Source organism: Macaca nemestrina, chromosome 15, assembly GCF_043159975.1.
Source record: "Macaca nemestrina isolate mMacNem1 chromosome 15, mMacNem.hap1, whole genome shotgun sequence".
NCBI lineage: Eukaryota > Metazoa > Chordata > Mammalia > Primates > Cercopithecidae > Macaca > Macaca nemestrina.
The window spans coordinates 50954028-50981940 of NC_092139.1; the positions used below are offsets into that span (position 1 = coordinate 50954028).

General features: G+C 39.7%; 1 protein-coding gene and 1 long non-coding RNA gene across 4 annotated transcripts in view; both read left to right on the top strand.

The window, feature by feature from the left end:
* LOC105486861 (proprotein convertase subtilisin/kexin type 2) overlaps positions 1–27913 on the top strand; it is a 253633-nt gene that overhangs the window by 33422 nt on the left and 192298 nt on the right. Inside the window, exon 2 of one of the 2 annotated variants that reach the window (XM_011749943.2) lies at positions 534–638. The exons of the other annotated variant lie outside the window; for it this stretch is intronic. Coding sequence (XP_011748245.1) covers positions 534–638 — 105 coding nt within the window. The remainder of the gene's footprint in view (positions 1–533; positions 639–27913) is intronic. 2 annotated transcript variants of the gene reach the window in all.
* Positions 645–27913, top strand: part of LOC105486860 (uncharacterized) — an 80313-nt gene continuing 53044 nt past the window's right edge. Inside the window, exon 1 of one of the 2 annotated variants that reach the window (XR_011613547.1) lies at positions 645–7699. This is a non-coding gene — a long non-coding RNA (uncharacterized lncRNA). The remainder of the gene's footprint in view (positions 7700–27913) is intronic. The other variant, XR_011613548.1, reaches the window with a different exon arrangement.

Genomic DNA, 27913 nt, shown 5'->3' on the forward strand with positions numbered 1-27913 from the left:
TCCAACTAGTATTTACTAAATTTAGATGTTCACACTGTGCTCAGCCTGATAAGAGGCACCAAGGGGTCACAGAAAACACAGACAGACAGTTGAAAGTCTGTCACAGACAGCTATGAAGACATGACTAGAAAACATCGCAGCGTAATTCTGGAGCAACCAGGTGATACCTGGAGTATGCACGCTAGTCCAAGGAGAACAAGGAGAATCTGATGCGGGTGTGAATGTAAAGGCAAGGCTCCATTGAAAAGGAGAGGGAATCAAAGGATGCTCAGAAAGTTAAAAAATGAGGGAAAGAATAGAAGGTATTTGGGGAACAGGAGGAGAGCGAACACCACATGAACAAAGGCAAGGAGAAGAGAAGGAGGACATTGATAGGGAAATAGAGAACCAGGTCTGACAAGAGGTTTGCCAGTGGTTTTCTTGCATACTTCCCTACCCCAGGGAGCCCTCGCAAGCAGCCCCAGCTTTGGTGCCCCTCTCCCTGGGCGAACCCCAGAAGCTAACTATGCTTGTGTCTGCTTGACTCTCCACAGCTTCCCTTTGCTGAAGGTCTGTACCACTTTTATCACAATGGCCTTGCAAAGGCCAAGAGAAGACGCAGCCTACAACACAAGCAGCAGCTGGAGAGAGACCCTAGGGTGAGTGTTCCCCAGAAGCCTGTCTTCCAATCTCTGCTGCCACAGCTGAGCCCACCGAGGAGGTGTGGAGGGGCTGGCCAGGGATTTTGAAGTAAAAGCACTTAATGTACTATAATAGGGCAAATGGATGCTTTGCAGAGTCATACCAGGGACTCTCTGTTCCTCTATCTGTGCATAATAAATAATCACAGGCCCCTTTGTATGGCTGGAGGAAGAGGAAATTGGGATACCACCCTTTTACTGGTTATCTTCTCCTAAGTTATTACTGAGTGAGGATTTCGGGTTGCCTGGGAACATGTTTTGGCCAGTGATGGATGGGAAGACACCAAGCAATTTAATGAGTCATTTTACGGAAGGTTTCTACTGGTGAATCCACATGCTCAGAAGAGGTTGCCATGCCCCATGTTGTGAAAGGAAAGAATGAGGGAGCCAGTGAGTGAGCAGCTCACAGCAGGCAGTGGACTTCTCAGTATCCATGCATGACTGTGACCATAAGACTATCTCAGCCTTTCTTCTTATCCTGTATTTTCTAGCACTGATGTAATTTACCTTCATGTCTCAGCTGTCTACTTGATATTCATCACTCACACTATTTTAATCTTCAATCTTTACCTTACTCTTGGACTCCAGGTTCCATTTCCTACTTCCTCTGATGGCTCAGATTCAACTTTCCCCCAATCAAACATATCATCTTAGCAACAAAGTGGCTTCTCTGCCAGTGTTCCCATTTCTTGCTTTTCAGAATAGGACCTTTAGTAATCATATTTTCCACCATCCCCCATACCTACACACTCATCAAATTGGGTAGATTCTGATTTCTGTTACATGAATCACTAAGAAGGAAAGTATGTAATAACTCAGAGAAGTTGCTTTCTGTACATTGAAGGCAGTGTAACCTCTTCCTCAGGACTCTCAGGGACCAGCTGATGAAAGGCATGTCAGATGTTTGAGTTAAGGATTTTCACAGGAGATTTCTTTTGAGCTGACAGAATCTGAAAACTCATTCTTGTGGGACTTTTCATGTGAACATTTCTCTGGGTTTAATTTGGGCTTCAATTAGGAATTCAGATAAAACAGTCTCTCAGCAGATTGCCAAATGACGGGCCACAGGCAATTTTTTCTTTAACTTCTCAAGAGTTCCCACCTTCCCTAAAGAGGACTTTCTGCTCTAGGAAGCCACTTTACTTTTGCAGTAACAATTAAGCTGCCTGTGCTGCCAGCCAATGCCAACTATTCTTAAAGGATCTGTCATAGAAGCTGGTACCAAGACATAAGGGAGAAGCTTTCTACTCTGTGTGGTAACAACCTTGGCCTTGGCTATACCAATACATTGCCTGGGGATGCCCTTGGGCAGCCATATGGACAGGAATCTTGTCCTGAACCCAAGGTGGGCATCAGTAGACAAAGATCACTCTGGTGCACCGTGACATTGGTCTTCCCTACACTTCAACCCTATGCCATAACCTTGCCATTTATGGCCAATTGTTTTCCTTTTAGTTATATATTTTCTTAAAAGTCTCATTGGCTTCTCTTCTTCCATGATTAAAACATTGCTCCAAGATTACTCAGAAACATATAAACTGGGAGCAGAAGGAAAGAGATACTTAAAAGGCTTGCGCTGGGAAAGAGAACTGAGGCACAGTAGAACTCAGAAGTCACGGGTCAGAGAGGCTATTTAGCACCACTGGCCCGAGCTTTTCCCATTCTAGCACATATGATCTCTGAAATGCTGATTCTTGAAGTGTACAGTGACATTTTTTAAATAGAAAATGGGACTTATTGGGTAATAATAAAAAGAGGAGATCAGGCACTGGCGATTCTGATCATTTGTCTTTCTCCTCAAAATATTATCAATTGTCACCAAAAAGGGTGTCTATTTCCCCTTCATTACCTATTATAAGGGTCCAGGTAGCCAATTGCCTCTACCTGGTAGCTGTAACCATCTGCCCTGCCCATGAAGACCAACATAAAATGGCAGAGAAACTAAAGAAGACCAAGTTTCGTATACATTTTCTCTATCTTGTCATCAAGGTTAAATGTTGGGAATGTTGTCAATAATAAACTCATTCTAGGAAGCACAAAAATCTCATAATTCTTTGCAAAATGAAAAAAAAACTGCTAATGATGACTGCCTTTTTCCAAAATATTAGATTAAGGTCTGAGTCTTTCCTGCATGATGTTCTTGTGGTTGTCTAATTTTGGCATCTGCTGATAGAAAAATAGGGTGGCAACTATTCTGAAACAAAAATCGTTGACTGTGAACAGTGCAAGAATAGCAAACTAAAGATTCTGCCTTGTGGATTTATAGATGTTAAACCAAAGGGTAAACAAGTCTAGTGTAGGAATACCCCAATTTGGGGGTTCTCAAACACATTTAAACAGGTTGCAAAAAGAAAAGTAAATGAAAGTATAGAAAGAAAAGGAGAAGGACCAAGTAGCCAGAATGAGGTCCAGGCTTTCATGTCTTATATAGATGTTGCAAGTTATGCTTTATAAACACAGAGTTTAAGAGTAAGTTGTTTTATCATTCCCTGAAATGTACTGTCTCCTAGAACTGCTAACTTTAACTACGATTGCAGCCCCAACCCCCAGCTTCCTTCTCCTTCCTGTCCCTGCACCACTTCCCAGACTCTCTCACTCACTGTCTACAGGCTTGTGGTAAGGAACACAAAGCCCAGGGAGGTTGGTCTGAGCTGCTACTCACTTTCAGGGCTTCATCTACTGAGGTAGCTTTTGACCAAAGAGCTCCAACCTCTGCTATCAACCCAAGAAATAAAAAAGAAAAAGGTAGAAACCCAAGATAGTTTTTGGCTTTTTTGACTTCAGACCAGAAATTTCAACGATGTTTGTCTCTCATGTAACAACTAATTTTTAAGTTTAAAGGTAAACAGAAAAAAAAAAGACTAGAAAGAGCTAAAGTGCTACTTTCCATATGTTCATCTTTGTTCATCAATATGCAGACAATAGCTAGGAAAACAGATTCTGATGTAGACTGTGTTAAAGATGTTCTCTTCTCTTTCCAATTCTTGCTGCTAAAAGTTTAGCTGACTGCCGAGTATCGTCATTTGGATGCTAAAAAGCAAAAATTGTGTCTTGTTTATTTCTGTAATATCTTTGCACAGTGCAGTTCTGAGCATATACTAGATACTCAGGAAATGACTGAGCATGTCAAATGAATGAATTATTATTATTTTTTCTTCAGGGTTTTAAGCCATGGAATAGTATTGCCTTTCTCATCTTATATTTTCCTCCCTATCCCAAAATGTGTCTCCATTAGGAAATAAAAGTACTATATAGTCTTCTCCCTAGCGCCTCTTTTACATACATTTTTAATTGTGGGTAACAGAAACCAATGACCATTTCATTACTTCCAAGTTTTATCACAAAGAATCCCATGAAGAACCAGTTCTTAATTTCCAAAGCCCAATCTGCCTTCTTCCTAATCACATTCACAGTCGTGGTACAGGCACCAAAGCAGGACAATGTGGAAGATTTTGATAATGAAATAATTTAAAGAGGTAATAAATCAATTCAACACTGGGATGAAATAATAAAACAAAAAATACCTCCTCAACATCAGGGTCAAAAACAAATATTTTATGCCCAAAAGCTCTGTAAGATTTATTAAACATTAGCTAGAACAATACCAACAAATCTTAAAGCCAAACCTATCTTCAGTCCCTGGTCAACATATCAAAACCTCATAAATTCTACTAGTACTGGAAAAGCTTCTGAAGAGTGGATTTATTTAAGATAATATTTGCTTCCCAGCTCTGTCAAACCATACTTGTACATCTGAAATAGAATATTAAAGTGAAATATATTTTTAAAACATGAAGGACTCATCATTCTATGAGTAACACACACTAGTCTTATGGAAGCAAATTATTTTATTTTTAAAAAGCTGAAATTCATTTATTGAGAGAGGTTATATTTGATTGGAGAATTAAAAACATTTATTTCCTTTACTAGGCAATTTTATTAGACCACACAATTATTCCTCAGTCGTTTTTAAACATGTTTCAATTTTACAAGTCAGAAACTTCTATCAGTCCAATAAAAACTTTCCTTGCTTCTCTCGTCTCAAAGAATGGATGATATTTCCTTTGTGTTCCATATTTGGAAGCTGTATCTTTCTAGCTTCTTTCTTATCCAAATGTATCCACATGTTTAATAACCATAGAAGGCAGTCACACGGTCTGGTTGGGATCTATATTTGTTCTTTAAGGGTCTATTCTTGAATATATTTGTGGAATTTTCAAGATACTGCCAATAACCCACAAAAGTTAGCTTCACTGGGTCATATAATCACTTCAGAAATCTCATAATACCACTGGAGCAAAAGAAAAGTCTCCTATTCTTTAAAATTAACTGGACATGATTTATATGATTGGTGTGTATTATGGCCAAACTATTCTTTCCTTTCAATTATAGTAGTTAACTATTTGATCACGTATTATAAATTAAAAGGGAAGAGAAGGGAAAATGCTGTTACCTTTTGGAAAGCCTGTTTTCTTTTTTTTTTCTTTCTTTCTTTTTTTTTTTTTTTTCTGAGGTAGTCTCACTCTGAGAATTATAGAGCAGGAAGAGTTTTAAGGAAACATTGATTCAGCCCTTGACCTTGAAGCATTAAAATACAATTTTACCACTGAGGCAAAATAGACCCAGAGAGAGAGAAGGTGACTTCCCTGGGGCCACGCAGCTATAATTGATAGGAAGAAAATAAAACTCGTGACTCCTCCCAATATGAAGTCTGATTTAAGTAAAAAGCTAAGTGAGAATTGATATTGCTTATGAACTTGTCGTTCTTTAAACAATTGTTTGCACTAATTAGTCACTGAATTTTCTCAATTAAAAATAATGTGGTGAAAAGAAGTGAAGTTACATCCTAAGTTCATGTCACTTATGTGAATTCAATGAGCTCAGCTGTAAATGGAAAAGTGAAAAAGAAGAGGAAAATACACTTGAGCTCACTGTTCTGCTCAATTTACTTATGCCCTGGAGTGGCCTTGAACTGAAGGCAACTGAGTATGCAGTTGGCCTTGGTTCCCTGGTGACCCTCACAGTGGAAGCATTTCACCTTTCTGGGGGACAGCCTGTAGCATTTAAAGATAATGCTTTTGAGACAAAATATTTCCTAACGCAAGCTGACTTCTTCATCTGCTGTGAGAACAATGGGACACGACCAGGTTCCATTGCGAAAGGGAAATTCCACACTTGTGACGTATTGAGACACAATATCAGTTTCTAACCCTTAAGGAGTTTTCAAAGTTAATTTTAACCATGCATAAGTTCCACTTTGCACACTTTAGAATTCACTCCCTAAAGTGTGATTCTTCTAGGAAAAAATTAACAAAGATGGGGTCTTCATTTTGGATTTCCCAGAAACAGACTCTGAGATGCAGAGTTGTGTGCCAGAGACTTCTTGGAGAGCAAGGAAGAGAACATTGGGCAAAGGGAGAAGCTGAGCAAATGTGCTTGCATCAGGGGCCTCAGTCAGTTTTACAGGAAACTTAGAAACGGCGTGGCCCTTCAGAGTTACCCCAGTGTGAGGCAAAGGGATCAGGCTTTTGTGCCCCCATAATGACCAGTTATTGGCAAGGGCACTCCCTCGAAAGAAACATAGTCTTAAGTAAATCCCCTCCTGCTACCAAAGGCATTCTCAGTGAAAGCAACTGAGCCACATTTAGCAGCTGGAGGAAATGTGTAAAGGCACTAAAGAGGAAATCTGGGGAGTGCACCACAGTTTTTGTTACACCTGCCATGCCCGCTTCACTCAACTTGTCTGTAAACTCACATTTGATTGAAGAGGCATTTTCTGGGAGCCAGTTCCAAGCACGGATCATCCCCAAGTACATTTAGGAGCATGAAAATGAAGTATACACCTCCATCCCTTGAAGGAGCTTACCACCTTGGAGAAGTGTGTTCAGGTCTGCTGTACTCCATGATCCTCACTCAATCCCACTCTGACCTCATTAGTTCACCTTTCCTGGCTTGGTGACAGGTCAGTGGAGGAACATGGCATTGTTTCCTGCATTGCCCTTGGGAAGAGCTCAGGCAGTTGCTGGCACTTCTGGAGATGTAAAAAAAAAAAAAAATGCCAGTTTACAACCAAACCTGGGAGCACACATTTTCTCCTGAAGTAAGGATATAATGAGGCTTCATGCATAGGACAGTGGTTCTCAATGGGGCACAATTTTGTCCCTATGGAACATTTGACAATGTGTAGTGACAGTTTAGATTGTCACAATGGGTGGGGGTGGGGGGTGCTACTGGCATCTAGTGAGTCAAGGCCAGGGATGCCACTAACTATCCGGAAGGCACAAGACAGCACCACAACAAATAATTATCTGGCCCCAAATGTGAATGGTGCTGAGCGTGAGAGCTCCTGGTGTAGGGAAACAGCCCTAAAGTTGGACAGTCATCATGTGATTTCTTCTCTGCCCCTGTCTGCGGTGTCGCCTTACACAGGTTAGTATCTAACCGTTGATGACTCAGCTTCCGCATCTACTAAATAGGACAAGAATTAGTCCACAGGATCGAAGGGTCTTCAGATCAAATGCCATAAAACAGGTGATGCATTTGTCACTGTGCCTTATTTTTCAATTACTGCAAAACAAATTACCACAAACAAAGCACCTTAAAAGAACATGAATGTATTATCTCAGCATTTCTATAAATCTAGCACAGCATGGCTGGATTCTCTGGTTAGGGTCTCAGTGGGCTTCAATCAAGGTGTTAGCCAGACTGGGCACTTTCCTATCTGAAGCCTCTATGGAAGAGTTCACTCCAGGCTCCTTCACGCTATCAGCAGAATTTGGTTCCTTGGGGTTGCAGGACTGAGGTCCCCGTTTCCTTGCTGTTGGCCAAGTTTGTGCTCTGCTCTTAGGGTCGCTTGCCTTTCTTTTCTTGTGGCTCCCTTTATCTTCAAGCCATCAAGTTATCAAATTTCAATTTATCAAATCTTCCTTGCTTTTCTCATCTCTCAGACTCTTCCCCTTCTGTTTTTACAGGCTTCACCGGAATCACTCAGATAAACAGAAAAATCTCCCTTTCTTAAGGTCAGCAAAATAATCAAAGTTCTGCCTGATCTTTGACCTTTCTGAAAGAGTGGACATGGCTTCCCAGATCAGGAGCTGTCCCTGCACAGTCCAGCTTCCCACCCATCCCTGCTGCCCTTTTCCAGAGATTGCATTGAACTAAGAGGGGAAACCATGAATCTGTAGGCACATGAGCTCGACCATATTTTGAACCCAAATAGTGAAGCCAAGAGACCCAAGTGAAGCAGTTTCTGACTTAGCCTCCCATCTGTGGCCAAATTAATTTTCTAGATAACATGCCAAGAGGTCAGCGGGTGTAAACCATTCATGAGTGATGCATGTTGAGAGTTACTTGACAGCATCAGGAAAAGGAGACATGCAATGGGAGAGGTACACATAAGAAGCAGGGCAGAGGTGTCTTCATGGATGCCCCAACCTGTGGGAAAAATTCATCTGTTCTAATCCTCTGCTTTTAGAATGCGGCAGGGAGGACTTCCAGCATCTCCTCTGGGCATTGCAGATATGCTGGCTTCCCGCCTCAAAGAGCTGCTGCTAGTGCTATAATTAACTATTTGTGGGGAACAGGGGAGAATTATTTACTACAGCTACAGAAAGGCACAGGGAAAGCTGATAATGAGTAAGCCTGGTTTTTTTCTAGATGCCGTTTTTTACTAGATGTTCATTTTTAAATGATGGATACTGTTCGTGCTGTCATGCTTCCTAAAGGAAAAGCGGGAACTCTCTGGGAGGCATCATGCTAGCAAAGCCAGAGATCTCTTGGGAGTTTTAATTGTCTTTGGTAGAATTCTAACAAGCCTTGGTGTAGAGAAAAGTTAACATGGAGAAAATTGGTGGCTCTGTATCATCTTTATAATTCACAAGCTGAAGAATCTCTAATCGTGGGCTAGCAAACCTTTAGGACTTCCTGGGAAAATCTTAGATGTTTGAAGGGCAAAATTCTCCTGATCTGCCTCACCTGATTCCCTCCCCAATCTTCCCCAAGATGCAAAAGGAAATGCATTTATATATCCAAAATGCCTCTATTATATCTTCTAAAAATGATTTCATGTATATGCTTATTAAATTCACAACGTAACTCTCTTATCTAGTTGTTGGCTAGCAAACCAGCATTCATTCAGCAAATCGTTACCGAGCCCAAACTATATACTGGGCATTCCTCTGCATACTGAAATATAACAGCGAACGAGACATAGCTCTCCTCCCAGGGGGCTTGTATGCTAGTGGCGATGAAGGAGAGAAACAAAAAACAGATGACCAAACAATTGTATAACTAGTGGTCAAAATGCTCTGATAATGAGTAGAGCAGAGTATGGGAAGAGGGAGAGCCATAGAGGAGTGTTTCTATTTTATAAAAAGCATCCAGGGTTGGCTTGTCTGGGAAAGTGGCATTTAAATATAGACCTGAAGGAGATGAGGAAGGTATCCATGTAGATATCTGGAGAAAGGGCACTCCAGACAGAGGAACCACCAAGGGAAAACACCTGGAATCCAGGACACACCTGCTGTGTTCCAGGAACAGCAAGAATGCCAGTAAAGCTGCAAAGGAATGAGCCAAGGACACTGGGGAAGGAGATGAGGTCAGAGAGGAAAAAGAAAGCAAGACCATGGGCGACATAATAAGCCAGGGAAAGAACTTTGAATTGACTCTGAATTAGATGTGGCTTCTCTGCCTATGGGCAAATAATAGACAATGGGGTGGAGGTGTGGATGAGAGACAATTGGACTAGAGAGGTCCATGCAAGGTGATTGCAATATTCCAGAAGAGAAAGGCCAGTAGCATAGGCCAGGGTAGAAGTGGTGGAGGCAGTGAGAAACAAATCAGATCTGGGAGTATGTTGAAGGTAGAGTCTTCAAATTTGTTGATGCATTTCCTGATGGATTAGATGAGGAATGGGAGAAGAAGCGAGAAGGCAAAGGTGACTCCTAAGTTGTTGGCCTGTGTTACCATAGAATGAAATGGCACTTATGCATATGGACAAGATGGTGAGAGGACCGGGTTGATGGGGAGTGGTCAGGGAATTAAGAGTTTAGTTTTAAGCACGTTAACATTTGAGATTTGTATTAAGTAACCAAGTAGAGATGATGTGAAATGAACAGATGGACTTAAGGATCTAGGAGAGAGGTCAGAGTTGGAGATATAAATTGAGAGGCATCCATATATTGTCAGCATTCAATGCCAGGAGACTAGTTGAGCTTATCTACAAAATGAGTGTAGATATAGAAGAGAAGATTTGTGGGACTGAGTCCTAGGGTACTCTAAGATTTAGAAGTCAAGGAGATAATTGGGGACGAGCAAAGGAGGCAGAAAAGCAGCAAGTAATCTAGAAACAGAATCAGAGGTCAAGAGAGCACCAACTTAGTCATTGTGTTCTAGCTCGTCTACATTTTACCATAGTAAATTGGTCATCCCTATAATTATTTCTTATTAGAGGTATGAATGTTTCTTCACTTTTCCCCTCTCTGATCTATTTTTCAAATGCTTTCTCAATGGGTATTGAAATACATGGTTCACACATGAACTTATGAAATTAAAATGTTGGCATGAATTTTGTTTCAACTGGATACTGGTGTGTCTGGGCTGGGTAGTGTGCTTTAAAGCAGCAGAGGGTCACATTTGACTCAAAATGATGAGAATCTAGCTCTTAAACCTGCAATCCCTACTAGGCACTAACTCAGAGCCAAGACCTCATTCTGTAAGCTGCAAGGTGAAGCTACCAGGGAACAGCCTCTGTTTGACATGGCAAGGGAAGAACCTGAATTGGGAATCTCTTTTTAATTTTAAAAAACTATAAAAGCCACGAGAAAGATCACGTTTGACTGTAAACCAAAAAGAAAAACCTTACCCTCCAATTAAGGAAAATAAAAATCTAAGTTGTTGTGGATTTAATTCTGATCACATTTTCATAGATTTCAGAAAGATAGAGTTTTTAAAAGAATTTCCTGTTAAAATTCAAAAATCTTTCTAGAATATAATTTCTCACTCCTCAAACCTCTGCTTCAAAATAAATTTTATTCAATATTTAGCTTAAGGAGACTATAAAGTTCCTTAATGGTGACATAAATGAACAGCTGTAATCGTGTGTCTATCTAGCTACTGAATATTTCTAAGATAATGTTTTGTAAGGCAAAAGTGGTTTGAAGTTGGAGATGCCTTAAAAAAATTTTTTTTTAATACTCTTTAGAACTCTCTCTGGGTATTTTAAAACTGGTTTAGCTATTTTCCCTTTTTGATGCCTATTGACATGTTTGTGATCGCATCTCCATCTATAAACAGGTTTCACGCTCTTAAAGCTAAACCAAGGGAATTTTGAAAATGAGTGGAATTGAATTCCTGCCATTTCCAGTAATTTCAAAGCCTTATGGGTTCAGGAGAGGATAACAGTGCAGCCAGGTCTAGAAATGAGTAAACAGCAGTTAGGCAAAGAGATTCATGTCTGAATAATAACCCAATTGCTAGAGTTTATCTAATTGGTTTGCCATTATCTGTACCGAAAACGTTGTGTTTTCATCTTGTCTACGATGAGCACGTCCCATTTAGCAATAAAGAACTTATTGCCTGAGAGAAAACAGGTAAGGCAAAACAATTTTCCATTTTTCATTTTCCCTGAAAAGGGAGAGCAGTCCACCCCAAATAAAGAATAGTTTAGTGGGTGTTAGTTTTTAAGGACACCTTAGAGAATCAACATAAGAAAGCTCCTTCTCCCAACAGAAGCAAAGCAAAGCAATTAAAACCTATTGTGTGGAAAGAGACCCAAATAATTGTCTATCAGGGAGAAAAGAACATGATAGAGAGAGTCCAATTTGAGGTCATTCTTGAGTTTCAGTACTTACACTGACACCAATGAACTGTGCTCTCCTTGAACAAACCATTGTTTCCCCCAGTCTTCAGTTCTCTTGTCTATACAATGAGGAGTGTGGACTAGTTAGTCTTTAAAATGCCCTCTTAGGTCCTAAATCTGAGATTCCAGGGACAAACCTGAAGCCTGTACAACTGGTTAATATCAAAGCCAAGACTAAAAACCCAGCAATTCTAACCAGTTTGTGATCCTTCCTTTACATGTCTTTCTTTTCATCTGAGAAATAGGGCTTTTTCTTTAACCAATGCTCTAAAGTGTTTGCAAGAACTAGCATTTGTATGTTGGTATCCTCATCTTATAGAAGACAATTTCAAATCCTGTACTGTTCAAACCAATTCAATAGAACCCTGAAATTCCATCTCTTGTCTTGGGGAAAATATTAGATTATGAGGTAGAGGTTATTCATTCACTTCAAAGATAATAGCTCCTCTATCATGTTTTAGAAATTGGGATTTGGTTTAAGATTTCACTGGTATCATGGGTGTGAAGGAGTGGGGGTCCTTAAAATAAAAAATAATGTTTGAAAACCTCTGATCACTAAACAAGTTTGATTCTTCAGCCTAGTCAATCACTGTGTCCAACAGGGATAACAATCTGGATGCCTAGACAGGCCACGCAAATAAATTACAAATTGAGGGGGGTCAGGTGTAAGCAAAACAGCTACTCAAGCAAGAGAATAAACTGCAAAATGATCTTCTCCTCTATGTGAGGAACACAAAAGAGAGTGGTGGGGACTGTGGTGAACCTGAGTGTACACACCCTCTTAAAAGGAGGAAGCGGATTCTTATTCTCAGCTAACTGTTACCTCCAACATTGAAAGCCCATGGTTGCCACATCTGCAATTTTTGAAGAAAAGTAGCAACTACCAATCTTCATAAATATTCTTTTATCTTTAAAAAAATCTGAGTGATTAAATTAAAATTTATTAACACACTGTCCAATCTAAAGAAAATACATCAGCAGAACAAATTTTTCCATGCACGACCATTTTGCAGTCCCTACTCTACAACACAGGACAGGATGACCCCTGGTAGAACACCTCTATGACTAGTCCTTGACTTCACTATTTGCCAAGGTAGTCCACATAAAAAAGTTCTTCCTTAAGGGAATCCCAAAGCTACTTCCTTGTAGCTTTAATTCATAATCCACATTCTCCTTTCTGAGGCCAAATTAATCTATCTTCCATGTGAGAACCCTTCAAACATTTGAAAATAGTTATCATGCCCCCTGGACCTTCCTGGAGTAAACATTCTTGGTTCTTTCAGATCTTTCAGATGTTTTCATCGAATTTGGCACTTCTTTTCCCATGCCTTCCTGATTACACCTCTCTGAACATTACTGGAGAACAATATACTATAATATCCAGGTCTGCTCTGATGATTTCAGAGTTGTATTGCGTGCCTACTTCCCATATCTCCCATATTTTAAAAGCTATTCTTCTATTAGCGCATCTTAAAATCATTTTAGCATTTTTTGGAAGTCATAAGATCTGACATTGATTAATGGTGACCCTACAATTGGCTAAAATTTCTAGGTTCTTCTAAAATACACTCATAATCCATCCTTGAAGGATCAAGATATTGGTTCTAAAACAAGGAACCTTTAAAAAGGATTTATTTTTTGACTTTTCATCTTATTAGAGTTCATTCTCACCTGTCAAGATTTTATTAGATTTGAATTCAGTCTCCTTTCCACCTTCTTGTCATCTATGATTTTGATCAGCATCAGTATCTTCAACAGTTCTTAACAAAAAAGTTAAATAGTATGAAGAAAAATGACAAAGTTCAGAACCCTCTGTCCAGGGTGATATGAATCTATTAATATAGACTCTAAGGAGTATTTCACACTGACCCCATATTAAAAGGAAATTCTAAAGCACCCAAAGTTCCAAAAATTCATTTAAGTTAAGTGAAAAAACAGTGTCTCACCAGGGAGGCTATTTGAAGACTGTGTTTATGTGGCTTAACTCCATCACTCTGAATCTGGTTGATTTGTGTGTGTATATGGCTCTCTGAGAAATCAGTTTATTTGCCATGGAACAATCTAATTTGGTCATTCACATGACCAAAATTACCAGACCAACATGTTTTCAATCCAGTCCCTTGAGGCAATTTGAATTCTGCTGATAACTTGTCCACACACCTGCTACTGATTGATGTTTCATCATGAGAATTTTAATTACAGAACCAAAAATCAATGGGTAATTGTTAATTTCAAGGGTGCCAGGTGGCACTCAAGTGTAGGCCAAACCAAATTTTTATAAAACTTAAAAAAGAGATTTCCTTTAAATGAGTAAGTCAAATATCTCAGACATAGACTAATTCAGCTAAGGATCATATTTTCCACAGCTGAAATATTAACTATCATTGAACTTCTATCAGTGCTTCCAAAATAATTATTCTAACACTTATTCATGTGACATGGGCAAGTCATTTAACCTTCACTAATTGTCTTCATTTTATCATCTTTACCATTAAATAACAATGAAACTCCAAATGTCTGGAAATAAATTGCCTTAATTTTTAATCCCTATCATGGAATTACAAAGAAAGTGCAAATGTCTGCCAATACATGCCTAAGACTTCAAAGCTAGAAGTATGACTCCATCTTTGAAAGTACATGTTAATTTCACAAATACATTATAACTTTGCCAAAACAGAAAAGGTGATAGTGTCATCTACTCCTTTTGCTTCTTCTTTGTTCTCTACTTATTTTCCTTGCCTGCCCCTACTCCATGAAAACGTGGGTGTGAATTAAAACAGAGTTCCCTAAACTGTGTTCTGCTGGAGTCCTTGGATTTTCTACCAGAACAGTTGTGAATAATGAAGATATTAGGATAAACTAGATTATACTGCAGTAACAAATTAACTTTTAACTCCCAATGGTTTAATACACAAATGTTTCCTTTTCACTGTGCTACAAGTCACAAGTCCAGCATGAGTTGGATAGAGGCTTTGATTAATATAATGCTGTTGAAAGTTTCACCATCTTGAAATGCCACTATCCTAGCACATGGCTTCCAGGACACCGGAAGAGAAAGAGGAAGTGAAAGTGTAATAAGCTCTACCCACTTGTAAATGCCTTAGCTTGAAAATGTTACATATCACTCTGCTCACCATCCATTAGCCAGAACTAGGCACAATGAATGTCTTAATGAAAAGAAGCTAAGAAGTGGTTCTCCCATGCACTCAGGAAGGACAGACAAACTGGATTTGGGTAGCAGTAGAAGTCCCTTGCATAGTGTATTTTTTATTCAAAACAATAATAAACATGTGAATAAAAGCCCATATTCTATTCTTCTGGGTGATCCTTGGGGTTGAGACTCTCCTATAAGTTCAGCACTCATGTTTATAATTGTATTGGCAACAATACTACCATTCAGTCTCTGGCTATTGAGAAAGGGTGGGATACACCCTGGGATGCTTCTATTGGAAAACCGTTGGAAAAAAGATGTTTCCTGATTGGAACAATCTCTCTCATCATATGTGACCTTTTACAATAGGGCCTGGCTCCCCCTCTATCAATAGGTAGAGTCTATTTCTTCACCCATGTGAAGACTCTGTAACATTTTATCTGGTAGAACATGGTGGGAGTGATACTGGGCCGATTCTGGGCATAGCCAGCCCCTACCGGACCTGGTAGCTTCCTCTTCTTCCTCTCGGAAGCTAAAGAAGTGTAACTACCCTGAGAACGCTGTGCTGTGAGTAGGCCAAGCCAGGTGGAGAGACTGATATACCATGGGGAGAAAGAGAGGGCAAGGAGCACCAAGAAACCAGACCTATGAGTGAAGAAGCCATCTCAGAAGTGGATCTTTTAGCCCCAGTCCCAACTGCTGCTACCTGGAGACAAACTACCCAGTCATGTCTTTCCTGAATTCCTGACCCAAAAAATCTTGAGCCAAATAAACTGGTTGTTTTCAGCCATTAATGTATGGTGTCATTTATTATGCAGCAATAGATAACAAGAAGACAAACAAATTTTCCCACCAGGGTAGAGGGGATGAGGGGTGGAGAACTGAGTCATGGCATAGAGCACATTAAAATGAACCCCGAGACACTACACTCCAGCAGTCTACAGTGCAGTCATATTGTGTTTTAATCAGTGTTGTTTATTTGGCTATTATTGTTTTCGTGGTGTTGTCTATATTTAACTTGTAAATTTGCCTTAGTTTTATAGTTGTATAGGAACCATAACATTAGGAGTTCTTACTCTACTTTATTTTGTGCATATTATATACATATATATAATGTTGGAAGACTAAAGAAAAATGATTTTCCTTATAAAAGAGTTCATTTCTTGTTCAAGTTTATTCGAGTTTAAGAAATCAATGCATTTGAAAAAGAGCTAAAAGAAGTAGGTTTTTCCAAAGTATAAACTTTGGCATGAAACAAAAGCAATGCATCCCTTTTGGAGCAGTGATATCAGCAGGTAACAGCGTACGTAGTGAGAGGAGAGTCAAAGGAAGAATCGGGAGTTGTGAGTTCTAATCACAGCTCAGCCATTTATTGTCTATGTGGGCTCCATATAACCACTTAGCTTTTATGGTCCTCAATGTCCCCATCTGTGAAATGATTAATGACATCATCTGTGCTTATTTCATGGGGTTACTCTGGCAATCAAATATGATAGAAAGAAAGGTTCTCTGAAAACTGTGGAGTGTTACTATTGTTCATAGAGATCCAGGCCAGAGTCTTAAGTTTTGTGCTGACAAATCTAAAAATAGTCTAACTAAAAATGTGTAGCAACTGAGTTTAAAAGAAACTCAAATAAAATTATCTTTAAAAATTCAAACCAGTGTAAGATTAAACAGGAAATACATTGGATTTACATTTTCTTTGAAGTATGAGGAAACGTGCAGTCTGCTGGAATCCATCACATCTGCTTGGTCAGGAAAACGAAGAGGGTGAATTCAGAACTCTTGTCCCTCTCTAAATTCCTGTAACCTCCTAGTCTCTCTGGAGTGTAAACTTGTGGCCAAGATTTTGAGCTTTGGATAAATTCTAGTTTTAATCTCAGTTCCACCACTCACTCACTTGCCAGTTACATAAGTTTACATTGTTATTTAACATCTCACAGCCACATCTATAAAATGTGGGTAATAATAATATTACTTATCTCAAGGGTTGATGTGAGCCTTAAATGAAATGATGCTAGGGTAAAGGTTCAAAAGCAGATGGCCATGATTAATAGTATTTTGTTCTCTAGCATTTGATTACATGGTGACTGATACTGATCTCTGAAACTTGCCCATGTATTAGCATTTTTGTTCACTGCTGTCCTTTAACAATTTTACATATCATAAAAAAATTAGTTATGCATGGTGGTTTATTTTCATTTTACCAACATGATAGTTTATAGTTTTAAAAATCAAATGCAAGGCTTATAATTAAAAACAGATGCATTTTGCTCCAGCTTTCCCAAATCCCAAGTCTCAGTCCCTCAGAGGCATTACCCACCAATTCTTTAAGTGTTTCTTGTGCTAATTAACTCCACATTTTAAAATAATGTGTGTATGCTGAAATATGTGGATTTGTTTCATTTCAGATGTTGTCTATTGGCTTTCTTCTATGGAATATGAGTATTTAACTTTTAAATGCAGCACACACACACACACACACACATATACCATGTTTATATTTTTTCTGGCTTTTGAATATAGATGTATCACAAGATGGGGCTAAATTAATATTCAGTGTTCATATTATTGTGAGTCCTTAAGTACTATTTACAGTTGAGCCACTTACACCAATAACATCCCCTCCTCTCTCAAACAGCTTTTTGTTTCCCTATAGTTAATAATGGCCCTGTAATCCCAACACTTTGGGAGGCCGAGGTATGTGGATTGCTTGAGCCCAGGAGTTCAAGACCAGCCTGGGCAACAGAGCAAGACCTCGTTTCTACAACAACAACAACAAAAATTAACTGGGCATGGTGGCACATTCCTGTAGTCCCAGCTACTTAAGAGGCTGAGGTGGGAGGAGTGCTTGAGTCCAGGAAGTGGAGGTTGCAGTAAGCCAGGATGGTGCCCCTGAACTCCAGCCCAGGCAACAGAGTGAGACCCTGTCTGAAAAAAAAAAACAAAAAAAAAAGATGGCTTTTTTTTTTAAATTTGCTCACTTTCCTATCTCCTTATGTCTAATTTTTCCCCCTACACTGTCTAATAGTTTCCTAATTTTTTTCAGTATAGTCAAAGCATCCCCTAAGTGATCCATTGCTTTATTTGGTTGTCATCCATCCTAGAGACAGCATCCTTGGGCTTCATGATGTAGTGGTTGCTCTCTGGATCAGCTCACACCTCTTACCCTAGCACTTCCTTCACTATTATCCCAGGAATTCCCTGTTGGCTGGATAGCGTTAGATTCCTCTTTCCTGGAACCCCTTCATTTCTCTATCTCAGATTATTTCCTCATTTGATGGAGAATGTCCTTCATGAGAGGTGACTTTTTAGGACTTTTAATCTGCGTTCAAATCAATTAACAGTTTGACAGGTTATCAATTATTAGGTTGGGAATAAACGTCTCTCAGAAATTTGCAAGTGTTTCTCTGTTATCTTTGCCTACAATGGTGCCATTGGGAGGTCAAGATCATTCTGATTCCCGTTTCCTGGTATTCCTCTTTCTCTCTAGAATTTGCTTAGTTCTCTGCATTTTGTAATGAAACTCGTTTCTCTTATTAGATTTTTTTGTTTGTTTTAAGTTCATTTTTTTCCATGAAACCTATGTTTCTATTGACATGACATTTGAAATTCACTGCAAAGTTTTAAAATGTGTGTGGCCCAGCCGGGCACAGTGGCTCACGCCTGTAATCCCAGCACTTTGGGAGGCTGAGGCGGGTGGATCACCTGAGTCTGGAGTTCGAGACCAGCCTGACCAACATGGAGAAACCCCGTCTCTACTAAAAATACAAAATTAGCCAGGTGTGGTGGCGCATGCCTGTAATCCCAGCTACTCCAGGGGTTGAGGCAGGAGAATGGCTTGAACCCGGGGGCAGAGGTTGCGGTGAGCCAAGATTGTGCCATTGCACTCCAGCCTAGGCAACAAGAGCAAAACTCTGTCTCCAAAAAAAAAAAAAAAAAAAATGTGTGTGGCCCATCCACATGCAAATATCCTTGTTTCTCTGATAAAATTGCTGATTCTATTCTTGAAGTGCTGATTCAATAAGTGTTTTTAAAGAATACTTTTCTATTCTTTCATTTTGTTATTTTTAATTATACAAGTAATGCATAAATGCATTTTTATGCTAAACATCCAAACAAATGTAGAAGATAAAGAAAAAAAAAACACTTGTTCCAAATCCAGCTCATCTCCTCCTCAGAAGAAAACACTATTACCAATTTAATCTGTAGCTTTCAGACATTTTATTATATGTCAATATGATTATACATGCACATATGGAAATAGTTTAATTTTTGTGTCAAGAATTTTTTAACCAAAATTGAGTCGTATTGTATATACTATTTTGCAAATTCCTTTTTCCATTTAGTAGTATATCTTAGAGAATTTGACTTGTCAGTACACACATATTGAATTTTTCTTATTAGTGACTGCATAAGATTCCAAAATGTAGATACACTATTTATTTAACTATTAACCTAACGGTGGAAATTTCTTTCAAACTTTTCACTACATAAACAACATTGCATGCTTCCTTGTGCACAAATATAATTGTTTCTTTAGGATAGCTCTCAGAAGTGAAATTGATGGGTCAAAGTTGTGTTTTGGTCTTGAAATTATGCCTTATCCCAGAATGATGCCATGTGGAAGTTAGACACAGGCCCTTGTGTTTTAGAAAGCGTGGCAGAGCCTTCTCAACTTCAGAGTCACCCAGAGGAAGTTATAAAAGTCAGAAGGGACCTATGGCTACATATAGTGGGCCATGTCTAGTAAGAAAGTAGTTTTGTTCCAGAATTCTTTAGGTAGGGAAATGCTCTAACATCGATTAGCTCTACCTAAGACAAATAGAAGATTCTCCATTAATTCTCCAAGTCAGGAAGTGATAATGAGGTACACCTAGTGCCTGGGTATTTAAGATCAAAATGATACCTGAGTAATTAATTGGCACTTTCCATGTGCCTTTTGGCTTTCTAGCTGGCCAAATAAGCATATCTGCCAGTGTGTGGCAAATGACAAACTCCCACACCAACCATTTTGACGCTCATATCTGCTGCAAAAATCAGTTGTTCCGATTTGCTTTTCAGCAATCTTAGTGGATTATTCCTTTCTATCCACTGCATTTTCACTTGTCTGGAAGATCTTTCAAGCAATATGACTATAATTTGCAACCATATCTGATCTCCTGCCATCTTTGCCTTCTCCTTCTTTTTCCTGGAGACTTCCTTCCTCTCCCTTTAAAAGCAAATATTTTTACTTGAAAGTATAGTAACCCAGGTGAGGTTCACCTGCAAGACTCTCCATTTGAGGTCATACTGGGCATGTGACACTTCTCAGCTGATCATCCACGTTGACTACCCATCTATTAGGCAGATTTGGAGACAACCTCTTTGTCCTCCTAACTGTGCAATGGAATTAGGCTTCTCCCTTATCTACAATGACCCCATACTTAACTTTCAGCCTTCCTGGAACTCCCTTTTTATCTGAACACTTCTCCTGGCCCTGATGAAGAATGCAGTCCAGAAGGAAAGCCAGTGAACTTTGAGGTCAGGTGCTCCTGTCCCTTGGGAACAAACCTCGGTAAGGACTAGACCCCAAATGTGGGTGCTATACACAACTAGTTCCAACCCTTACTATACCAGTGTTCCCATGGTGATGCTGAGAATGTCTAAAGGACCTTTCACTCAGCTATTGTATCAGTTCAGGCTTCTTGGTCTGGGCATGCCAAAGACCATATGTAAAGGTTTTGTTTCTCTTTATTCTAAGTAATCTGCCCACTTAACTTGGCTGGTACAGCTTCTCATCCATGGCCCACCTTTTATCGTATTCTCACCTTTATGTTTGCTGCCCCCTGTTGGTTGCTGTGAATCCCAGTGAATGCTATGTGTTACCCAAGCAATTGCAGGCCATGGCCAGTCTATGCAGCAAGCCAGCTGTTCTAATACCTTTTCTTGCAGGAATGGGAATGTTTCTGAACCCTCTGGACATTGCCCTGCCACTCTCACCTGATTCTCATGCTTACTGCTCCCACCTGTGGATAAAGGTTCTCTCTGGGAATTGCAGGGAAGCTGCTATTCCTAGTATGATGTCTCAGTAAGCCACTTGACTCTTGTCCTTAGGTACCTCTCCTTCCCTATATTATTCTAAATCTTTGACCTTCCTAGTGCCATTCACACAATCCATAACAGTTCTCTCCTACGCTGAAATATTCTCTATTAGTCTGACTCCACCTTTCAGGAATTTCTCATGGTGTATGCTCCACTGGGGGCACCATTTTTGCTTTCTAATGCAATTAAGGATGTCTATATAGACATGTGTATATTTACACATATATATGGATTTATGTTTATATAGCTGTGTATCTGCACAAATGGCAGAAAGACAAGCCCTACCTCTCTCTCTCCATACACACACATATAAACACACACACACACATATGTATGTATATGTATATTCTGTATATCATATAGGATGATACATATATATGTAATATCAAAGGATTCAAAGAAGGGAGAAGATATGGGAAGTGGCTCTTAGTCTGCCATTTGTGCTGAGACCCATGTAGCTTTAAGAAGAAATATGATTTATTTCATTGGCTATGCTTGTTTTTGACCCAAATGTTCAGTTTAGCCCATGGCCTGATCTTTTCTAAGACAAGCTTACTCAAGCAAAGAAGGAGGAAAGCTCCCCATTGTCACGTTGAATACGGATAAGTTCATGCCAACATAATACCTCCTCCTCTTCTTATTTCTGTAGCTCAGGATAAAAAGATAATCTCCAAAGGAGGCCTAAAGAACGGCCACGTTAATTAAAGGAAAGAGTTTTTTGTTTTGTTTTGTTTTTTTTCTGAGAAGTGCCTAACCACTAATGGGCAAGCAAAGGAGACTCATTAGTGGAAGTATTTCCTTTGAAAGAGCACACATGCTGTGAGAAAAAAAAAAAAAAAAGGTTATGCCAGGCTTTTCTCTTTTTCAGTAAAGGGGCACCTTTTGTCTTTTTCTGTTAATAACACAGGCTGGGGAGAATGAGTCTGAGGGAGGCTTGTAGATAAGCTGCCATGATTGGAAGATTATTCAGATCTTGAGTTTCTTATTTCTCCATGTTCTGGGGAGACTTTTCTTCATCGTCCATGGCCTGTCTGAAGAATGGTTAGTTAGGATTGGGGATCTTAGGGAGTCAGGCTTAAGAGAGATGGCTTAGACTCCCTTATCCCAGTTAACTGGTGAACCATTTGCCATGAACACCTTTGGTAGGTCATGCTCCATTTAGCAACTGGGCAGGGAACCCAATCACTTAAAATACTACATTCAAACAGAAAGGCAAAAGATGCTATAAGAGCTAGATGGAGAGATAGGCGGACACACAGATAAACAAACATGATAGAAAGATGATAGAGACACCTATAAATATGTAGATAAATGAATGGATAGGTAAAGAGACTGCAGAATAATTAGCTAAATTCTGCAGAAAGGCCTAAAAGGAAAAAACATATTCACAAGTGGGGGCACTCAGGGTGAGTTTGAATCTTTAAGGAGATTTCAAGGAGGCATGGAGTGAGGTCTAGGATTTGCATGATAAACTGGGATCTTAGTTGGAGCACATTTTACCAACACCCCATAATGAAGGTTACACACAGAAACAACCTCAGACTCTCCAGAAGGAACTGTCAAATTTGATGAGCACATATAGAGCTAGACCAAGCGGATGGGACGCTGAGGCTGGGCTTCCATACCTTAAGTACCTACGAATCATGTGAGTGATTAAAAGATTTCTTAGGCCAGGCCTCATTTCTAATCATCTCTCTCAAGCCAGCATATGGCCACCATATGAGTTCAAGAATGAGCATTTTTTTGAAAGGCACTTAAGGCTTCGGTTTCCTGCACTGAAGAACTAAGTCACTGGCAACTTGCTATGCTAGAGAAAGAGGCAGGGGACAATTCCATCTTAGGTGTCAGCACTTCACATTGCTTAATCTAAATCCAACAAGCACGCTTGCTCAGCCCCAGATCAACTGGAGTAGAAATCACTTATCCACTTTTCTACCCAAGCCTCTCTTTATGAGTACAGATATGGAAAACAAGCCTGCCAAATCAGTTTATCATTGCAGGAGCCATGGCCAGAATCCATGTATGCATATCTAATGAGTGTGGCTTCAGCCACGTTCTTCATTTACATTTATACCATTGACAGGCATCCATGTAGCCCTGACTCTCATGGGCATTCTGTTTTGTCAACTGCACCCCTACCATTACCATCTCACCTGGTTTGGGAGTTAACAAAGCTCTGTCATCTTCTGAGTACTGTGTGAGATGGCCCAGAAAGATATCGTTGTTCTCACTTGGGAACACTGTTCCCACTACATGGAGAGATGGAGGTTTATGGAGCTAACAGTCGAAGAGTAACAGTCACATCCAGGTCTTCAGCAGCACCAGGTTTGGTCCCATATACATGACCTCTGACTGCTCCTTCACTAACAAGGCTCATCTAATCTGGAACTGTGCCTTGTGCTTTCTAACTGTGAGATACAGCACACTATTGTCAATGCCTTTCATCTACTCCATCCACCATCACCACTGGCTCTACTTTGCAGGAGTTATCTGCTCCATTTTCCCTGTTATTTCCTTGTGAGGGAGAGCAGACATGCACAAGCTATTGTCAAAGGACAAATTACAACAAATTTAGTTTAAAGATCTCACTGGGCTTTATAGCAATTTTAGAATTGGTCAACACTTAATTCCATAAAATTGAATAAGTGTTCCAATGAGCCTAGCAGAAGAGGTTGGCTTCCTAGACAGAGAACGTAATTGCACTAGGTTTGTTGTCCGATGTGCATGGCAAGTCAATATGCCAAGACACTGGATTGCAACAGAGAAGAGATTTAATCACAGGGCCACCAAATGAGGAAAAGGGAGGGAACCTTAAATCTGTCTCCCCAAGGAGTTTGGGGATAGAGTTTTTAAGGGTTTTGGAGTGGGCTGAAGCATGGAGATTGTTGACGGAGTGAAGAGTACAGAGTGAAGTCATGGGACAGGGAGATAAAGAAACTGTATTCTCATGCTGATTTCATTACTCTGTGGGGGTTTTCAAACTGGTTGGCATCAGCTGTTTTGCTGGAATTCAGGATCTGGAAAACACCTTAAGCAATTCTTAAACAAAAGTCTTATGATTGTAATGTCAGAGGTCCTGTCTATAGGAACAATGGGAATGCCAGTGGGTCAGTATCAGTACTGTGTGACTGTCAGGTTCAAGAAATGGGTAAAAGTGCAGGCTGTTTATTTACTCTTATTTATAACTATATTTCTGTCCAGAATTATTCTTAATCCTGTGAGGATGGCTTCAAGAGGGGTTGAAGAAAGCAGAAACAAAGAACAAAGGATATATTCATTATTTTTCAAAGTTACTTTTCTTTGTAGGGTGGGGACAGGGAAATAGAACAATAGAAAAATAACTGATTAGTTAACATCAGGTCATGTCAGGCTACTTATTTTGTGTAAGGAATACAGCAGAGGGGACTTTGGTCCCATGTCGACTGACAATTAAAACTGACCTGCTTGGAAATTGGCTGTTATTTCTCTCTCCTGATTTCTCAGAAGGCTGGATAACGTCATAGTTTAGGTTTGGTCATGTAGAACTTTAGCATGGGTGACTCCATTTTGATTTTTAGTCTGGTCTGTTGAAGTCTAGTGCAAGAGTTTAGTCCAAAACAACAATCTCCTATAGTTTTTAACACTGTAAATCTCTCGATAGCCCTGAATTATTCAGTAGACTGTATTTTGAGCTCCTGCTGCAGACAACGGCAGACAGATTGGCCACACAAGAGCAGTAACCTTCAGACCAAAGCTCAGAGGAAGTGCCACAACATGTACAAACCCTGGATGGGTTCCGGCCCTGGCAATCATGATCCATCATTACTGTTAAGGAATTAGGAGTGGAATAGTGGAATTTTCCTTGCTCCAGATTTCAAGGCCACAATCGACTTCATCCAGGCTCCAGTACATCACAAACCCACCTATGACTCAGTACTAATGGCAGTACTAGTGGCCTCAAAGGACGCTTGAAGAAAAACTTAACTACCAGACCCCACCAGGACTGCTGCGATGATCCCATGTAACCCTAACTGCAGAGTAACCTTTAGTTTTTTCAGTTAAATTGTATTTCATATGGGTTTTAATTGATACAACATATAATTTTCAAAGCCTGCAAAAAATGCATAAATGTAAGGCAGAAATGGCCAGGACATTCCTCCAAATAATTCTGCACGGAAAACAAAATCTTGCTGTCATTACTGGATTGTTCTTGTTTTCTCTACACGAACAAGGTTTGGATAATGAAGTAACAGCTCTTCCTGGAGCCCCATTGCCAAAAACTAGCAATAAAAGAAGACCTTACTACCTAGCACATGTGGCTACTTGAAAATTATCTGAAATAAAAACAAGCCAGAATCGACATAATAGTGTATAACAAAACCCAGATGTCTCTTGAATAAAAGGTTAATCAAATGCTAATGCTAAACGAAAGAGTTTCAAAGGCAGGAGGAAGAATGTTAGAGATAAATGAAGAAATTAGGTGCAGCCTCTCTATGACTTGGAAGAGTAAGCTCTCTGCACAGGATCTTTTCTTTTTTTAAGGAAATTAACCTTTTCTTTAACACCTAGAATGTGTCAGATGCTTTATAAGAAAGGTACTAAATACTTTTCCAGGAGCTTAATCTTCAAAGGAAAAGCAAGAGTACTAAGATGTACTTGGAGGAAGAAAAATGTAGCAGTTCTTGCAATGCAATGCTTTGGATATTACCTTTCTGCCATATTTTGGTAGACGTTTATATATAAATCCTGGTTTGGTCAGGAATCCAGTAAGAATTTGTGATGTTTTTTAAAAGCCCACCTGCTTTGCTCATGAATTGCAGAACAGCTCATGCCTTCCTCCCCAGCACCCTCTGCCCTGGTCTCCATCCCAGTGAAGGGAGTTGTGCTCACAGCCTGTATTAGAATCAGTCAGGGTTCTCCAGAGAAACAGAAGCAATAGGGTGTATACATACAGGTTGTATATATAAGGAGAGAGATTTATTTTAAGGAATTGGCTTATGCAATTGTGAAGGCTGGCAAGTCCAAAATCTGCAGGGCAGGCCAGCAGGCTGCAAATGCCAGCAAGAGCTCATGCTGCAGCTCGAGTTCTTGGCAGTCTGGAGGCAGAATTCTCTCTTCCTTAAGGGGACCATAGTCTTTTCTCCTAAAACCTTAAGATGAGACCCACCCATATTTTGAGGGCAATCTGCTTTACTCAGCTCTGCTCACTTAAGTGTTAATCACAACTAAAATATACATATATAATTTGTATATATTATGTATATTATATATAAATTATATTAATAAATTATATATTAATAATTATATATTGTATAATTTATATATTATGTATGTATAATTTATATATAATATATAAATTACATTAATAAATTTTATATATAGAGAGAGAGAGAGATACCTCGTTGCCCTTGCCTAACACCTGACCTTGATGTACCTCCCCCCAGCTCACCCTGAAAGAGCAGCCTGACTGGGAATCTGGGGTTGGGGTGTCTTTCCTTTCTGTCCCAGAACACCCTGTCTTCCTCATGCAAGGTTATGGACTCTCACTCAAGGGCTGGCTCTGCAGGCTGGATCACGCAGCTGTACGTGCCCTACCCCACTTCCCATTCTAAATCCACCTGACCAAGCTGGACTCCTTCACCAGGCCCATCAAGGAACGGACAACTCTGCTCTGAGGAGATCCCTTCTTGTAGAGGATGACATCGGCATGTCCTTTCATGCAGCTTCCATCTAACCTCCACCTTGGCAGGTGTCTGTTACCCTAGGGCACATGAGGATGCTTCCAAAGCCAGCAGAAATCCAGGACAGCATTGCAAGAAGAGGAGAGGCCAGGGATTCTGCAACATGGTCTGTCACAGAGGAGGGTGGCTTCGATGGACAGCAATAGCAAGACCAGTGCAGGTGAATTCCAAGGGTGCAAAGACAGCTCTGGATGCCAGAGAAAGGCAATGGCAGTGAGTCCCTACTCACCTGCTCCACCACTAATGGCTGCAGCAATGCCATGGCTCATGTTCTGGACTGAATTGTTCCCCCCAGATTAATATGTTGAAGTCCTAACCCCCAGTACCTCAGAATTAGACTGTAATTGGAGATTAGGCCTTTAAAAGGATAAGTAAAATGAAGTCACTAGGGTGAGTCTTAATCCAATATAATGGGTGTTTTTATGAGAAAGGAAAATTGGAACACAGACACACAGAAGGACCATGTGAAGACACAGGAGAGGTAGGCCATCTGCAAGCCACAGACAGCAGTGTGAGAAGAAACGAACCCAGATGACACCTTAATCTTGAACTTCTAGTCTCCAGAATCGTGAGAAAATAAATTTCTGTTGTTTAAGCCCCCAAGTCTATGGTATTTTGTTACAGCAGCCCTAGCAAACAAATATACTGGCTTCACTCTAAATCAAATCGTAGTTAACAATTTCAAAAGACTGCATGAAGCTATCCTAAAAGGCTATCGGCAAAGGAAAGCTGCGATCTGCACAAGATTAACAGATTGTAGAAGGAAATAAGGATGACAGATGTTACTGGAAACCACCTTGTGCCTAGAAAGAAGCATTTCCTTTCTCTCAACCGAAGGACGGCAGCAAGGTCCCAGACGGTGCTGAACAAGCAAGTGATCAAATATCTTATCATTTTGGATATAAATCAATGCAGTGATATTACCTCTCAAACTTTGCTCAATCACTTAGCCTTGTTAGATTAGTCAATATCTAGGTTGAAGAGCAAAATGAGAGTTGGATTGGCCTTTTCAAAGTCAGATTTGTGTACCTAAAACAAGCCAAATTACTTTTGCATTAAAAAAATAACACAGCAAGTCACATATGCATATTTGAGGGTCAGTATGAAGCTCTTTGTTTAACAACTAACACTGATTGTAATAATTGTGCCACTGTGGTTCTGAATATCAATAATGGGAGAGGTTGTGTGGAGATGGGGTATATAGGAATCCTCTGTACTTTCCACTCGTTTTTGCTGTAAACCTAAAACTACTGTAAAAAATATAGTTTATTAATTTTTAAAAACTGAAAATAGTAACTATTTAAAAATACTTTTACTATTCAAAAAACCAACACATCAATTAGTCTGTATTTATCAATATATATTTTTAGAGAGTATCACTTTAAAAATAAAAATGACCCATATCTAAAGCTAAACATCA